We start from the raw sequence: 16,277 nt of genomic DNA on the forward strand, positions 1-16,277 counted from the left end.
GATGTGACGGTATAGTGCAGTAGTTCTATTGAGGAGGTGGGACATGGGGTCAGAAGCTCGGTAAAAGTAAACTTGTCTCAGGGTGGGTGAGTTTGGGGAAGAGGGCTTGTCTGTGTGACCCTCTCTCATCAGCGTTTGCAAGAGAAGATGTGTCATGGAATGTTAAACCGCATATCCGTTATATGCAGAGATACATAGATTGATCAGAAAACCGTCTCGATCTGGATCATCTTTGAGTTGTCCCTTCAGTATACTGAATTGACCAGAATGAACAAGTGGTATCCTCTCTGACTATCCGTTATCCTTTGCTCTGGCAATTCATCTCACTCAAGATCATGGCCATTCAGTTCCCAAGGTCCTTGAATTACGATGCGGTTATAAACGAAAACATGGTACCGTTACTATTTCAATTGTGTTCTTCCCTAAAGCTAGAGAGGCCCTGTCTGGCCTTTATATTTAAAAACGTGTATTTTCATCATAACACAGTATTACTATATTCCTCTTACAATGTAATTGCACCAACTCATTTTTCATAAACGAGCAGGCAAGGAGACTTGGGATATTGACCTCTATACAGCGTTGGCTTTACAAACATGTCATATGGAAGTTATTTCATCAAATGTTCCCTGGCCAATGTCGAACATGATGTTCCTTAGAAACAGTACATAGCCTGAGGCAACAATTTCAGGTATGAACAAGATTCGATTAAAGAGTAGGAGTCTTTAGGAAAGAACCACATTGGGGATTTGTATGGTCAGGTAGGTATTCTGCTAGAGGCAGAGGGGAAGGTGAGCCACAAACACAGACAGACAGGGAGACAGGAGACTTTCTCCTCAGATCAAGTATACAGACAGGAGGAGAGAGAGTGACAGAGGGAATAGCAGCTGACTGACAAGTAGCTGGTTGGCTGAGGACTGAGTAGGTGGACAGCTCTGTACAGCAGGGGGACATGGTATCATCATCAGCCACTCTTCAAGGGTTCTGAGCTTCGCTCTCCCATGAATGAGTGATCCTCTGAAGGTCAAAGATGAGGCCCTTGGGCACTGGAAAAGGGCACGAGGAAAGGTCAAGGGCACTGAGAAAGGGCTCGACAGGCTTCCTACCACCCACCACCCTCTCTGGGAGTGTGTGCATGCATGTGTATGTCTCTCTGTCTCTCGCTCTTTCCCCTGGTGCTAATTTCAACCGCTCCTTCAGGGTATCAGGAGGTCTGGTATTCTAAAATGAAGTGGTATTGATCAGCAGGGAAAGGAAAGGTGAAGAGGAGGGGGAGGTTTGAGAAGTAGGACTGTTCTCAAGGGAATTAGAATGGCGTGTGACGGACAGGGGATGAGACACAGGCATGGCTTTTGAAGGAGTGTGTGTGTGTGTGTGTGTGTGTGTGACAAGTATACAGTGCCTTGCGAAAGTATTCGGCCCCCTTGAACTTTGCTACCTTTTGCCACATTTCAGGCTTCAAACATAAAGATATAAAACTGTATTTTTTTGTGAAGAATCAACAACAAGTGGGACACAATCATGAAGTGGAACGACATTTATTGGATATTTCAAACTTTTTTAACAAATCAAAAACTGAAAAATTGGGCGTGCAAAATTATTCAGCCCCTTTACTTTCAGTGCAGCAAACTCTCTCCAGAAGTTCAGTGAGGATCTCTGAATGATCCAATGTTGACCTAAATGACTAATGATGATAAATACAATCCACCTGTGTGTAATCAAGTCTCCGTATAAATGCACCTGCACTGTGATAGTCTCAGAGGTCCGTTAAAAGCGCAGAGAGCATCATGAAGAACAAGGAACACACCAGGCAGGTCCGAGATACTGTTGTGAAGAAGTTTAAAGCCGGATTTGGATACAAAAAGATTTCCCAAGCTTTAAACATCCCAAGGAGCACTGTGCAAGCGATAATATTGAAATGGAAGGAGTATCAGACCACTGCAAATCTACCAAGACCTGGCCGTCCCTCTAAACTTTCAGCTCATACAAGGAGAAGACTGATCAGAGATGCAGCCAAGAGGCCCATGATCACTCTGGATGAACTGCAGAGATCTACAGCTGAGGTGGGAGACTCTGTCCATAGGACAACAATCAGTCGTATATTGCACAAATCTGGCCTTTATGGAAGAGTGGCAAGAAGAAAGCCATTTCTTAAAGATATCCATAAAAAGTGTTGTTTAAAGTTTGCCACAAGCCACCTGGGAGACACACCAAACATGTGGAAGAAGGTGCTCTGGTCAGATGAAACCAAAATTGAACTTTTTGGCAACAATGCAAAACGTTATGTTTGGCGTAAAAGCAACACAGCTGAGCACACCATCCCCATTGTCAAACATGGTGGTGGCAGCATCATGGTTTGGGCCTGCTTTTCTTCAGCAGGGACAGGGAAGATGGTTAAAATTGATGGGAAGATGGATGGAGCCAAATACAGGACCATTCTGGAAGAAAACCTGATGGAGTCTGCAAAAGACCTGAGACTGGGACGGAGATTTGTCTTCCAACAAGACAATGATCCAAAACATAAAGCAAAATCTACAATGGAATGGTTCAAAAATAAACATATCCAGGTGTTAGAATGGCCAAGTCAAAATCCAATCGAGAATCTGTGGAAAGAACTGAAAACTGCTGTTCACAAATGCTCTCCATCCAACCTCACTGAGCTCGAGCTGTTTTGCAAGGAGGAATGGGAGAAAATGTCAGTCTCTCGATGTGCAAAACTGATAGAGACATACCCCAAGCGACTTACAGCTGTAATTGCAGCAAAAGGTGGCGCTACAAAGTATTAACTTAAGGGGGCTGAATAATTTTGCACGCCCAATTTTTCAGTTTTTGATTTGTTAAAAAAGTTTGAAATATCCAATAAATGTCATTCCACTTCATGATTGTGTCCCACTTGTTGTTGATTCTTCACAAAAAAATACAGTTTTATATCTTTATGTTTGAAGCCTGAAATGTGGCAAAAGGTCGCAAAGTTCAAGGGGGCCGAATACTTTCGCAAGGCACTGTACATGTGGATGAAAGAGCCATTGGAACCCCAATAGTGCTTTGAATCAGAGTGCATTGTTGGTCTGAGTGTATTGAGGCTGAATGGGGTGCTTCTACACCTGCATTGCTTGCTGTTTGGGGTTTTAGGCTGGGTTTCTGTACAGCACTTTGCGATGGATGCCTGAGACACCGAGGTATCTCTCCCCCTTATAATTTGGGATCAAATATGCTCTGAAAGCAAACATGTTGACATGAGTACCCTGATATCGGGGAATTTGTGCCATTCTGAAAAAATTGTCAGATATCAGCTGATGTAAGAAGGGCTATATAAATACAGTTGATTTGAATTCCAAGTCAGAGTACATATGACAAAGATCCAATGTAAAGAATGTTGACACCAGTGCCTCTTGACGCGGTCATCCTGTACTGAAGATACAGTCAGGGGGGGACGAGGTTATCTTCCTTGATTTCCTTTTGTAGGATTAGCATTTTTATCCAGTCAATAGAATAACAGTGACATCATACTCTCTCTCTCCTCATCTCTGTAACTCTTTTTTAATCTCTTCCATGACAGAGAGACAAAAGCAAATCCTATAAGCAGCTCTGCTATAGTGCCTAAGTGCCTGCTCTTTGCCCCCCAGTTAGTAAAGTCATAAGCAGGCATTTAAAACGTTGGGTTCAGACCGTGGCAGACTTTTCAGCTCTGAATTACACAGTCAGATTCATTTTGACAAGCAGCCTCTCTTCCTTAATTGCAATTGTTTCTGCGTGGATTTGAAGGCGGGTTGGAATAATGTGTGAACGTGAAAGGAATTAATGGGGCCGCGGTCGTCTGTGGAGGGAAGCTGGCTGTTAATTCTGAGGTGATATTGATGAACAAAATACACATGCATCCAGACATGATTGCATGCACACACACACACACACACACACACACACACACACACACACACACACACACACACACACACACAACAACACATCCTTTACAGATTCAGCTATTTTTGCTCATACAGTATGTGTGCACACACCAGTCCATGCTAACAAGTTATCAGTTTCACTTTGAAATTTGAGGTTTGTCCATGTTTTTCCAAACGTCTATGTGTGAAGTCATGGTAAACGTTGGTTTTTGATGTTTTAAGTTGAGACACTGTTACCTAACTCCTCATAAGTTAAATTACAAACACTTGCGTCAGGCTGGGGGTTTCACTTCTCAGTTAAGTTAAGAGTTCAAGTTTAGGAAAGGCTTTAAAAAACTATTTTTACACGCAACCCTCAGCGCCAGAGCTCAACTTTTACACCCATCGACCATCCCTGTCCACAATGCCCTATAGCAAGCCAACCAGCCTACTTAAAAGTAGTAGCACTCACCGTTCCCCCTAGTGGCCGGTTTTTGAAGGCAATTCTATTCACGTTCTTGGGACCTGGATGGATGTCTCTCCTTTGACTTCAAACTAAAGCGATCTCCCTGGTCCATGAACACACACACACACACACACACACACACACAGAGAGAGAGCGAAGTCAGACGACATCCACTATTGAAGCAGTGTCCTTTATGTCCCAGTGTCCTGCTGGTAGAGGAAGTGTTAGATCTATCTCAGTGTGTATTCATCACTCATCACTGTCTGTCTGTCTGGGACTGTGACCTTCGGTTGAGTCCAAGGCAGACAGCAGCACACACCGTCACACAACCGAGGACTAACCTACCTTTACAACGTACACTTTCAAGGACACAAACAAACACACGCTCACACACCAAATGAATCCTCTCACAACTGTTTTTCTGACAGCAGTGCTTCAGACACTAAGTTGATTCCCCGGATGGATTTCTCCGTCTGTGTTTCTGCCTCAGAACTCCCTGTTTCCTGGAGAGGGATTGTTGAAGAGAGAGACGTTGAAGGTTGCCCTCTATAGCACCCCTTTGTGTCAGTGAGACCAAAAGGGAGATGAATGATCCTTGTCACACGACAGTATCGTGTCTATTGTGGCAGCTGCTCGGCAGCAGTTGAAAGTCACAAAGAAAAGTCAAAAAGCACTCCGTTTACAGTTCCAACAGAGAGCAGTCTCTTTCATTAAATCTATTTATTTTCAGTCACTTTCATTTTGTGCTTTTTAGTAATCAACACTGTGATCAAGATGGTTTGATTTTGCTCTTGACGTCAGTACCTTATGGAAGCCTGACACCTAGTGGTGCATTTCAGAGCTTCCCACTGAGCCCACTAACCGGTGCCCATTGTATTTCACTCTGTCAGCACTTCTTATCATCAATCAGACTCACTTACAAAGACTACCTGTACGTTTGAGTCAGGAATGTTTTACCATGATGGAAGTCTCAGGTAAACAATGGCTTGACTTAGAATACTGATGTTTGTTTGCATCCACACACACACACAACCACACATACACCATAACTAACAGGGAAAGGTTAGCAGGGACGTGATGGCATCTCAAAACAATATCTGACACTTTTGGATTCCGAAGGCTTGACGACTGTGCTTACAAACTGATACAAAAGTATCATGCTGCAGAATACTGATGTGTATTGTGTCAGTTACAGATGGACTTCAATAAATGCAGTTTAATACCACATATAATACAACTCCCATCATAATGGCATTTTAAAACAGTAGTGAGACTCAAACCTTTGTCTAATTGAAAAAATGACTGTATGAGACACCTAAGGCTCGCTCTATCCCAGTGGTAGTCTGGTAGACATTGTACCCAGTGGTAGTCTGGTAGACATTGTATCCAGTGGAAGTCAGGTAGACATTGTATCCAGTGGTAGTCTGGTAGACACTGTACCCAGTGGTAGTCTGGTAGACATTGTACCCAGTGGTAGTCTGGAAGACACTGTACCCAGTGGTAGTCTGGTAGACACTGTATCCAGTGGTAGTCAGGTAGATATTGTATCCAGTGGTAGTCAGGTAGACATTGTATCCAGTGGTAGTCTGGTAGACATTGTACCCAGTGGTAGTCTGGTAGACATTGTACCCAGTGGTAGTCTGGTAGACATTGTATCCAGTGGTAGTCTGGTAGACATTGTATCCAGTGGTAGTCTGGTAGATATTGTATCCAGTGGTAGTCAGGTAGACACTGTACCCAGTGGTAGTCTGGTAGACACTGTATCCAGTGGTAGTCTGGGAGACATTGTATCCAATGGTAGTCAGGTAGACATTGTATCCAGTGGTAGTCTGGTAGACATTGTACCCAGTGGTAGTCTGGTAGACACTGTACCCAGTGGTAGTCTGGGAGACATTGTATCCAGTGGTAGTCAGGTAGACATTGTATCCAGTGGTAGTCAGGTAGCATTGTATCTAGTGCTAGTCAGTTAGACATTGTATCCAGTGGTAGTCAGGTAGACATTTTATCCAGTGGTAGTCTTTGAGACATTGTATCCAGTGGTAGTCAGGTAGACATTGTACCCAGTGGTAGTCTGGTAGACGTTGTATCCAGTGGTAGTCTGGTAGATATTGTATCCAGTGGTAGTCAGGTGGACATTTTACCCAGTGGTAGTCTGGGAGACGTTGTATCCAGTGGTATTCTGGTAGACATTGTATCCAGTGGTAGTCAGGTAGACATTGTATCCAGTGGTAGTCAGGTAAACATCGTATCCAGTGGTAGTCTGGGAGACCTTGAATCCAATGGTAGTCTGGTAGACATTGTATCCAGTGGTAGAATGGAAGACATTGTATCCAGTGGTAGTCTGGTTGACATTGTGTCCAGTGGTAGTCAGGTAGACACTGTATCCAGTGGTAGTCTGGGAGACATTGTATCCAGTGGTAGTCTGGTAGACATTGTATCCAGTGGTAGTCTGATAGACATTGAATCCAGTGGTAGTCTGGTAGACATTGAATCCAGTGGTAGTCTGGTAGACATTGAATCCAGTGGTAGTCTGGTAGATATTGTACCCAGTGGTAGTCTGGGAGACATTCAATCCAGTGGTAGTCTGATAGACATTGAATCCAGTGGTAGTCTGGTAGACATTGAATCCAGTGGTAGTCTGGTAGACATTGAATCCAGTGGTAGTCTGGTAGATATTGTATCCAGTGGTAGTCTGGTAGACATTGTATCCAGTGGTAGTCTGGGAGACATTGAATCCAGTGGTAGTCTGGTAGATGTTGTATCCAGTGGTAGTCTGGTAGACATTGAATCCATTGGTAGTCTGGTAGACATTGTATCCATTGGTAGTCAGGTGGACATTGAATCCAATGGTAGTCTGGTAGATATTTTATCCAGTGGTAGTCTGGGAGACCTTGAATCCAATGGTAGTCTGGCAGACATTGTATCCAGTGGTAGAATGGAAGACATTGTATCCAGTGGTAGTCTGGTTGACATTGTGTCCAGTGGTAGTCAGGTAGACACTGTATCCAGTGGTAGTCTGGGAGACATTGTATCCAGTGGTAGTCTGGTAGACATTGTATCCAGTAGTAGTCTGGTAGATATTGTACCCAGTGGTAGTCTGGGAGACATTCAATCCAGTGGTAGTCTGATAGACATTGAATCCAGTGGTAGTCTGGTAGACATTGAATCCAGTGGTAGTCTGGTAGACATTGAATCCAGTGGTAGTCTAGTAGATATTGTATCCAGTGGTAGTCAGGTAGACATTGTATCCAGTGGTAGTCTGGGAGACATTGTATCCAGTGGTAGTCTGGTAGACATTGAATCCATTGGTAGTCTGGTAGACATTGTATCCATTGGTAGTCAGGTGGACATTGAATCCAATGGTAGTCTGGTAGATATTTTATCCAGTGGTAGTCTGGCAGACATTGTACCCAGTGGTAGTCTGGTAGACATTGTACCCAGTGGTAGTCTGGTAGACATTGTATCCAGTGGTAGTCAGGTAAACATTGTACCCAGTGGTAGTCTAGTAGACATTGTACCCAGGGGTAGTCTAGTAGACATTGTATCCAGTGGTAGTCAGGTAGACATTGTATCCAATGGTAGTCAGGTAGACATTGTATCCAGTGGTAGTCTGGTAGACATTGTATCCAGTGGTAGTCTGGTAGACATTGTACCCAGTGGTAGTCTGGTAGACATTGTATCCAGTGGTAGTCTGGTAGACATTGTATCCAGTGGTAGTCAGGTAGACATTGAATCCAGTGGTAGTCTGGTAGACATTGAATCCAGTGGTAGTCTGGTAGACATTGAATCCAGTGGTAGTCTGGTAGATATTGTATCCAGTGGTAGTCTGGTAGACATTGTATCCAGTGGTAGTCTGGGAGACATTGAATCCAGTGGTAGTCTGGTAGATGTTGTATCCAGTGGTAGTCTGGTAGACATTGAATCCATTGGTAGTCTGGTAGACATTGTATCCATTGGTAGTCAGGTGGACATTGAATCCAATGGTAGTCTGGTAGATATTTTATCCAGTGGTAGTCTGGCAGACATTGTACCCAGTGGTAGTCAGGTAGACATTGTACCCAGTGGTAGTCTGGTAGACATTGTATCCAGTGGTAGTCAGGTAAACATTGTACCCAGTGGTAGTCTAGTAGACATTGTACCCAGGGGTAGTCTAGTAGACATTGTATCCAGTGGTAGTCAGGTAGACATTGTATCCAATGGTAGTCAGGTAGACATTGTATCCAGTGTTAGTCTGGTAGACATTGTATCCAGTGGTAGTCTGGTAGACATTGTACCCAGTGGTAGTCTGGTAGACATTGTATCCAGTGGTAGTCTGGTAGACATTGTATCCAGTGGTAGTCAGGTAGACATTGTATCCAGTGGTAGTCAGGTAGACATTGTATCCAGTGGTAGTCTGGTAGACATTGTATCCAGTGGTAGTCAGGTAGACATTGTATCCAGTGGTAGTCAGGTAGACATTGTATCCAGTGGTAGTCAGGTAGACATTGTATCCAGTGGTAGTCAGGTAGACATTGTATCCAGTGGTAGTCTGGTAGATATTGTATCCAGTGGTAGTCTGGTAGACATTGTATCCAGTGGTAGTCAGGTAGACATTGTATCCAGTGGTAGTCAGGTAGACATTGTATCCAGTGGTAGTCAGGTAGACATTGTATCCAGTGGTAGTCAGGTAGACATTGTACCCAGAAGATAGTGTGTATTCATTATGTAATATCATTTTTTCCAGAGCCCTGAAGTTATGCGGCCCGGGAGGACCTCCCCACGTGAAGCTGGTGATTGAGTGGGAACACAAGATCAAAGAATGGTGAGCACTGGACATACACATGTACACACACCACATCATTTGACTCAGAAACACACACACACACACTTTCATTATTTATTGTATAGAAGGGTTCACTATGTCTTTATCTTTCTCCCTCTCACAAACACACACACTCATACCCCCCAATTTTCTGTGTGTGTGTGTGTGTGTGTGTGTGTGTGTGTGTGTGTGTGTGTGTGTGTGTGTGTGTGTGTGTGTGTGTGTGTGTGTGTCTGTCAGTCTGTTTGGTAACATCCAGGAGGAGGTGGTAAAGGACTCAGAGAGTGTGAGAGTCCAGCAGCAGCAGCACCTGCAGCAGCACAGCTGTACCCTGGACGAGTGCTTTCAGCTCTACACCAAAGAGGAACAGGTAACATGGACTATACAATACCCTCCAATGCAACTGGTCTTAACCTGCCCCTGGGGTACTGAACATTAAAGATGCACTATGCAGAATTGTACCTCCTTTCAATGAGAATGACAGAACTATTACACACAATTCTATGTGAATTGGGTCCAGTCGACCAAAAAGTTACAGTACATATTGCAGCTTTAATATTGCATTAGTTGATTCATATGTTGATTTCTCTCTCTCTCTCTCTCTCTCTCTCTCTCTCTCTCTCTCTCTCTCTCTCTCTCTCTCTCTCTCTCTCTCTCTCTCTCTCTCTCTCTCTCTCTCTCTCTCTCTCTCTCTCTCTCTCTCTCTCTCTCTCTCTCTCTCTCTCTCTCTCTCTCTCTCTCTCTCTCTCTCTCTCTCAATTCAATTGACTTTATTGACATGTTCTTTATTACTTACATTGTCAAAGTATACATATCGAAAAAATTAAATAAAAATCTATATATATATAGTGGACCAGTGTCAAAATGACTGAGAAGACACATGACCTGGTAGTAGACCAGTGTCAACATGACCGGGAAGACCCTTTTTTCTCTCTCTCTCTCTCTCTCTCTCTCTCATATTTCCACTCCCTGTGTATTTTTATATGGCTTTGGACAAACGGAATGTATGGAGAATATAACTTTACCTGAGACTTCCCAACTGACCGTGCATTTTATCTCTCCAGCTGGCCCCAGACGACGCATGGAAGTGTCCCCACTGTAAGCAGCTCCAGCAGGGCATGGTGAAGATGTCCCTGTGGACCCTCCCCGACATCCTCATCCTCCACCTCAAACGCTTCCGACAGGTAACTGGAGCCGATCACATGTAGCGGATTGCCATTCTTCCCTTGCCTGTCTATTCTTCCTTAAAGGACCACAATGGAAATAAGCCATTTATTGTGTTAACCTTTGATAGTTGATTAAACGGCAGTACTGGTCTTTTTAAACATTCAATGAATCAGGTGGGCGAGCGGCGCAACAAGCTGTCCACCCAGGTGCGCTTCCCCCTGGCCGGGTTGGACATGGCCCCCCACGTGGTGAAAAGGTCCCAGAGCATGAGGAACCTGGGGGACCTGGGACCCTGGCCCCCCACATGGAAACAGCCTGAAGGCAGCAGTCATCATATTAGTCACCCAGACATGGCCCTACCTCCTGACTTCCTCTATGACCTCTATGCAGTGTGTAACCACCATGGTGGGATGCACGGCGGACATTACACAGGTACTGGTTGGCCATTGTTATACCATTGGTATAGGAGACGTGATGTTGATGAGAGAGGTATACTGACTGGCTGCTGATCGAGAAGTGAGGAAAGAATATTGTTAGTGAGAGAGATGCCTACTGCCAAATAACGATGATTCATAGAACATGCATAACAATACAGTGCCCTCCTCTATAGTGGTCACATCAACTTACATTACTATACCCAGGACAAAAGGATTGTGGTGCAGCCTGTCTCTACAGTTCTGTGTGCGTTTTGCAGCGTACTGCAGGAACTCAGTGGATGGCCAGTGGTACAGCTATGACGACAGCAGTGTGGACCTGGTACCTGAGGAGGAGGTGTGTACCAGGGGGGCCTACATACTGTTCTACCAGAGACGTAACGTCATCCCCCCCTGGTCCGCCAGCAGCTCAATCAGAGGTGGGTAGTGTACCACACACACACACACATCACAGGAGAGAGTTCACTCAGGGTTCCATTCCATTACAGCTGTACTCCGTACAGAGATAGTCTTAGATACAACAAGACCATTCAGCCTTTATCCACTAAAGGTTAACTCATAACTGCAGGGTTCACTCATGTCTGCAATGTATGGTGTTCCAAGCACCATGCTCAACTACCTGAACCAGCAAAACCACAATGTGATATTTCTATTGCTGAATGCTATATAGTATATAGGAATTATCTGTGTAGTTGTTCTGTGTTTTCTGTATTGACTGGAATGGAACTGACAGGTGTCTTTCTGGTCCAGTGCCCATAGTCACAGAAACGTCTCTCTCCCCTCTGTAGGCTCCACCAGTTCCTCCATGTCGGACCACTGGCTGGTCCGTCTGAATGGGGACAGTAAGAGGGGTAGTCTGGTGTCCCGCTCCTCCACCACCTGCCCCTCCTCTGTCCCCGACTCCCCAGAGTCCCCCGTCTTCCTTGATGACCCGCCCAGAGAGGAGGAAGGTGAGGGGCCTGGGAAACATGAGATGCATGGTAAACCAAAGAAAGGTAAAAAAACAACAACATAGGTCTTCATTCCATTGGTGGTGGAAGGGTGATGGGTGGTGGTGGTGAGTTTTCCCGTTACTACAGTAGGGGATAGTGGGGTAATGTGACTCCGTCAAGGGAAATATAGTATTCTTTCTAACAAAGATATTTACATACAATGAGTATACTAAACATTAGGAACAGCTTCCTAATCTTCAGTTCCCCCTTTTTGCCCTCAGAACAGCCTCAATTCGCCGGGGCATGGACTCTACAAGGTGTCGAAAGCGTTCCACAGGAACACTGGCCCATGTTGACTCCAATGCTTCCCACAGTTACGTCAAGTTGGCTGGATGTACTTTGGTTGGTGAACTATTCTTGACACACACAGGAAACTGTTGAGGCCCTGTTGTTACCTCATATCCCAGCGATAATGCCTTTCATTACACCTGGGAAGAAAACACGTACATTTGCTCAACTTACCCCAAGGCAAACATTTTGACTATATTAGCCCACACAGCTACAAGGATGCACTTTCCTGCTAGGTTTAGGACCTCATATTGAAGCTTATAGAGACCCAAACTGATGTATAGAACAATCTTAAAATTATCTACTTTGGTTTAGACACAAGCATCATAAAAATACACAATACATTAATTTGACTTTGTGAAAATCCATTTTTTTGGACCTAACTTGCTTACCACTTTTCCCATGTGGTTTCTTCCTTCACAGACTCCAGAAAGGATGACCTTTTCCTAAATATTTGGTCAAATGATTATTGTGTATGATTTCCTAGAAACAAGGGTGGCTCAACTTACCCCTTTGGCTCAACTTACCCCACTCTACCCTATTTAAATCACGTTGAGCATCTAGAAAATGCTACATCTAATCAATGGTTATTATTATTCCATGTTGCTGAAAATACGCCACATGTGAGCATAGAGTGCATCACCTCTTTAATGTTTAGCTGAACACATTCTACTCTAACTGTGGATGTGCATTTACGTAATCTCTTCCTATACATGCACAGTCCATGCCTACATACAGTTGAAGTCGGAAGTTTACATATACTTAGGTTGGAGTCATTAAAACTCGTTTTTCAACCACTCTACAAATTTCTTGTTAACAAACTATAGTTTTGGCAAGTCGGTTAGGACATCGACTTTGTGCATGGCACGTAATTTTTCCAACAATTGTTTACAGGCAGATTATTTCACTTATAATTCACTGTATCACAATTCCAGTGGGTCAGAAGTTTACATACACTAAGTTGACTGTGCCTTTAAACAGCTTGTGAAATTCCAGAAAATTATGTCATGGCTTTAGAAGCTTCTGATAGTCTAATTGACATAATTTGAGTCAAATGGAGGTGTACATGTGGATGTATATCAAGGCCTACCTTCAAACGCAGTGCTTCTTTGCTTGACATCATGGGAAAATCAAAAGAAATCAGCCAAAACCTCAGAAAAACAATTGTAGACCTCCACAAGTCTGGTTCATCCTTGGGAGCAATTTCCATATGCCTGAAGGTACCACGTTCATCTGTACAAAGAACCGTACTCAAGTATAAACACCACGGGACCACGCAGCCGTCATACTGCTCAGGAAGGAGATGCGTTCTGTCTCCTAGAGATGAATGTACTTTGGTGCGAAAAGTGAGAATCAATCCCGAACAACAGCAAAGGACCTTGTGAAGATGCTGGAGGAAACAGGTACAAAAGTATCTATATCCACAGTTAAACAAACTATATCAACATAACCTGAAAGGCTGCTCAGCAAGGAAGAATCCACTGCTCCAAAACTGCCATAGAAAAGCCAGACTACGGTTTGCAACTGCACATGGGGACAAAGATTGTACTTTTTGGAGAAATGTCCTCTGGTCTGATGAAACAAAAATAGAACTGTTTGGCCATAATGGCCATTGTTATGTTTGGAGGAAAAAGGGGGAGGCTTGCAAGCCAAAGAACACCATCCCAACCGTGAAGCACGTGGGTGGCAGCGTCATGTTTGTGGGGGTGCTTTGCTGCAAGAGAGACTGGTGCCCTTCACAAAATAGATGGCATCATGAAGAGGGAAAATATTGTGGATATATTAAAGCAACATCTCAAGACATCAGTCAGGAAGTTAAAGCTTGGTCGCAAATGGGTCTTCCAAATGGACAATGATTGAGGTCAAGCATACTTTGACCCCAAGCATACTTCCAAAGTTGTGGCAAAATGGCTTAAGGACAACAAAGTCAGGGTATTAGAGTGGCCATCACAAAGCCCTGATCTCAAACCTATAGAACATTTGTGGGCAGAACAGAAAAGGCATGTGTGAGCAAGGAGGCCTACAACCCTGCCTCAGTTACACCAGCGCTCCAGGGCTCCTATTCTCAGCTCGTTACCTGTATAAAAGAGACCTGGGAGCCAGAAATCTTTTTGATTGAGATGGGGTCAAATACTTATTTCCCTCCATTAAAATGCAAATCAATTTATAACATTTTTGACATGCGTTTTTCTGGATTGTTTTGTTGTTATTCTGTCTCTCACTGTTCAAATACACCTAACATTAATTATAGACTGATAATTTCTCGTTGTCAGTGGGCAAACGTACAAAATCAGCAGGGGATCAATACTTTTTTCTCTCACTGTAAACTTCCGACTTCAACTGTATAATGTTTCCGGGAGAAAAGCTAATATTCATCACTGTGCTTGTTATTTGCAATTTAATAAAAGGGGTTTGAAAATTAAAGTTGGTCTAGCTTTAAATGTCAGAGACACTATGGTAAAGTGTTCTTTTCTCTCTCTCTCTCTTTCACCCCTAGGTGGTTTTGAGACCAGGCCGTTTGTACGGGGAATCCAGGGTCGTAGCGTCAGCATGAGGACCCCCACTAAGAACAAAGAGACACTGAACAAGGTCCTCCCCCTACGCTGGTCGTTCGGCTCCAAGGACCGCCGAAAAACCGCAGCCGAGGCCACCCCTGCTCCCATCCCCACCCCTGCCCCTGTGGAACTGGTGGAGTACCTAGAGTCTGGAAGAAGACCTCGCTGCACCAAGGAGTCTATAGTCAATTTAATGACGGGCTCTGAGAGCCGGAAGGGTCCTGCCATCAGCTCCCTCAGTGTGGGAAGCAGCCTGAACTGCATGGGACAACCAGAGTCTCCGCAGATGCCAGAGGGCCAGAGAAGACCAGTCACAGACAAGACAGGGAGTCTGAGACGAAGTAGCAAAGGGTCCCAGCAGCAGCAGAGAGACCAGGGGGACCAGAGAGACCAGAGGGACGAGGGTAGGATGGGCAGTAGTAGTAGTACCAACACTCTGACCAGGAGGAATACCAAGAAGAGTAAGGAGAAGGACCAGGGAAAGCCCCAAGAGGCCCCATCTAGGAGGGGGTCTAGTGCAGGCGTCCAGTCCAGCTCCAGCACCCACAGCCTCAAGGACAGAGACTGGGAAGGCACCCTGAGGAGAGGGGCCAAGGGCCTCCAGGGCCCACCACCACGGGACCATCTGGTACCAGCCGAGGGAGAAAAGACCAGGAAAGGTGAGAAGGTAGAGGAGGACTCCAAGAGCCACGAGGGGCTGCTGTCTTTCTTCAAGAGCAACTTCATGAAGAAGGACAAGGAGTTGTCATCTTCTCGCAAGTCCGACTCTGGAAAAGTTGGCGACGTCGGCAGGTCCAGCACCTCTCGGCTGTCCCTGTCCAGTGGAGCCCCAGGAGGGGCCACGAAGATGGGGGAGGGGAAATCCAATGGAGCCCCCCGCAACGGGGGTGCCAATCGTCTCGGAGACGAGCTGCCCAACGGTAAAGCCAGACGCGCCGCTGCCGCCGATATCAAACGCTCTCAGAGCTCATCCAACATCCCCAGCAAGGAGGAGTCTAGCATGCGAAGGACCGCCTCTTTACACCGTAAAGGGATGTCCCATGACGTGGCTCCGCCCCCTCGCAGCCTCTCAGCCGAGAAGCCCTCCTACGGTACCCTGCAGAAGACTCGCTATAGTACCAACTCACTGGGACGCAAGAGGGCGGTCCCCGAGTCCAGCTTTTAGCTGACACGCACACACCCCCTGACACACACACACCAGGGTCGTTTTCACTAGGCACCAAACAGAAGAAAATGGACTGAAACAGGGAGGGACTAGCTTCATTTGTCCAGTAATAAATGTTTGTTTTTGTTTTCCATTGTAAAACGTTTACTAGATTTTGCTACGGTGACTTTGTGCACTAATCAATCTGACCCTGATCAAAGCAATGGAGCTCAGCTGGAAGGATACACCTGTAGGTACACACAGAAGCACAGGCATGTGTATATAACACAAGGTGGCTCCCTCCGGGGTTGTGGAGGGGTATAGCGTCAGTGAAAGAGCCAGTCACAGGGCCAAGGAGAACATTTAGGAAAGGTGACACATGAAGTACGCCTGCTAACATAAACAAAATATCATATCAGAATGAATATTTTCTTATTCCAGTTTTGTTTTTATTTATTTTTATTTGTAAAAAATGATTGTGACTTAACAAGTGCCTCAGTAACTGATATGCAGATTTAAACCAATGTGTTTGTGGACACCTGGTCATCA

At 44.9% G+C, this 16,277-nt stretch overlaps 1 protein-coding gene across 1 annotated transcript in view; it reads left to right on the forward strand.

The window, feature by feature from the left end:
- LOC139424552 (ubiquitin carboxyl-terminal hydrolase 43-like) overlaps positions 1–15,936 on the forward strand; it is a 106,585-nt gene extending 90,649 nt beyond the window's left edge. The window contains exons 10-16 of the mRNA XM_071176509.1: positions 9,071–9,148; positions 9,389–9,518; positions 10,213–10,332; positions 10,489–10,747; positions 11,010–11,168; positions 11,538–11,744; positions 14,527–15,936. Of these exons, the coding sequence (XP_071032610.1) occupies positions 9,071–9,148; positions 9,389–9,518; positions 10,213–10,332; positions 10,489–10,747; positions 11,010–11,168; positions 11,538–11,744; positions 14,527–15,749 (2,176 nt within the window). The 3' untranslated portion in view covers positions 15,750–15,936. The remainder of the gene's footprint in view (positions 1–9,070; positions 9,149–9,388; positions 9,519–10,212; positions 10,333–10,488; positions 10,748–11,009; positions 11,169–11,537; positions 11,745–14,526) is intronic.
- The last annotated feature ends 341 nt before the right edge of the window (positions 15,937–16,277 follow it).

The sequence above is a fragment of the Oncorhynchus clarkii genome, chromosome 13 (genome assembly GCF_045791955.1).
Source record: "Oncorhynchus clarkii lewisi isolate Uvic-CL-2024 chromosome 13, UVic_Ocla_1.0, whole genome shotgun sequence".
Lineage (NCBI taxonomy): Eukaryota > Metazoa > Chordata > Actinopteri > Salmoniformes > Salmonidae > Oncorhynchus > Oncorhynchus clarkii.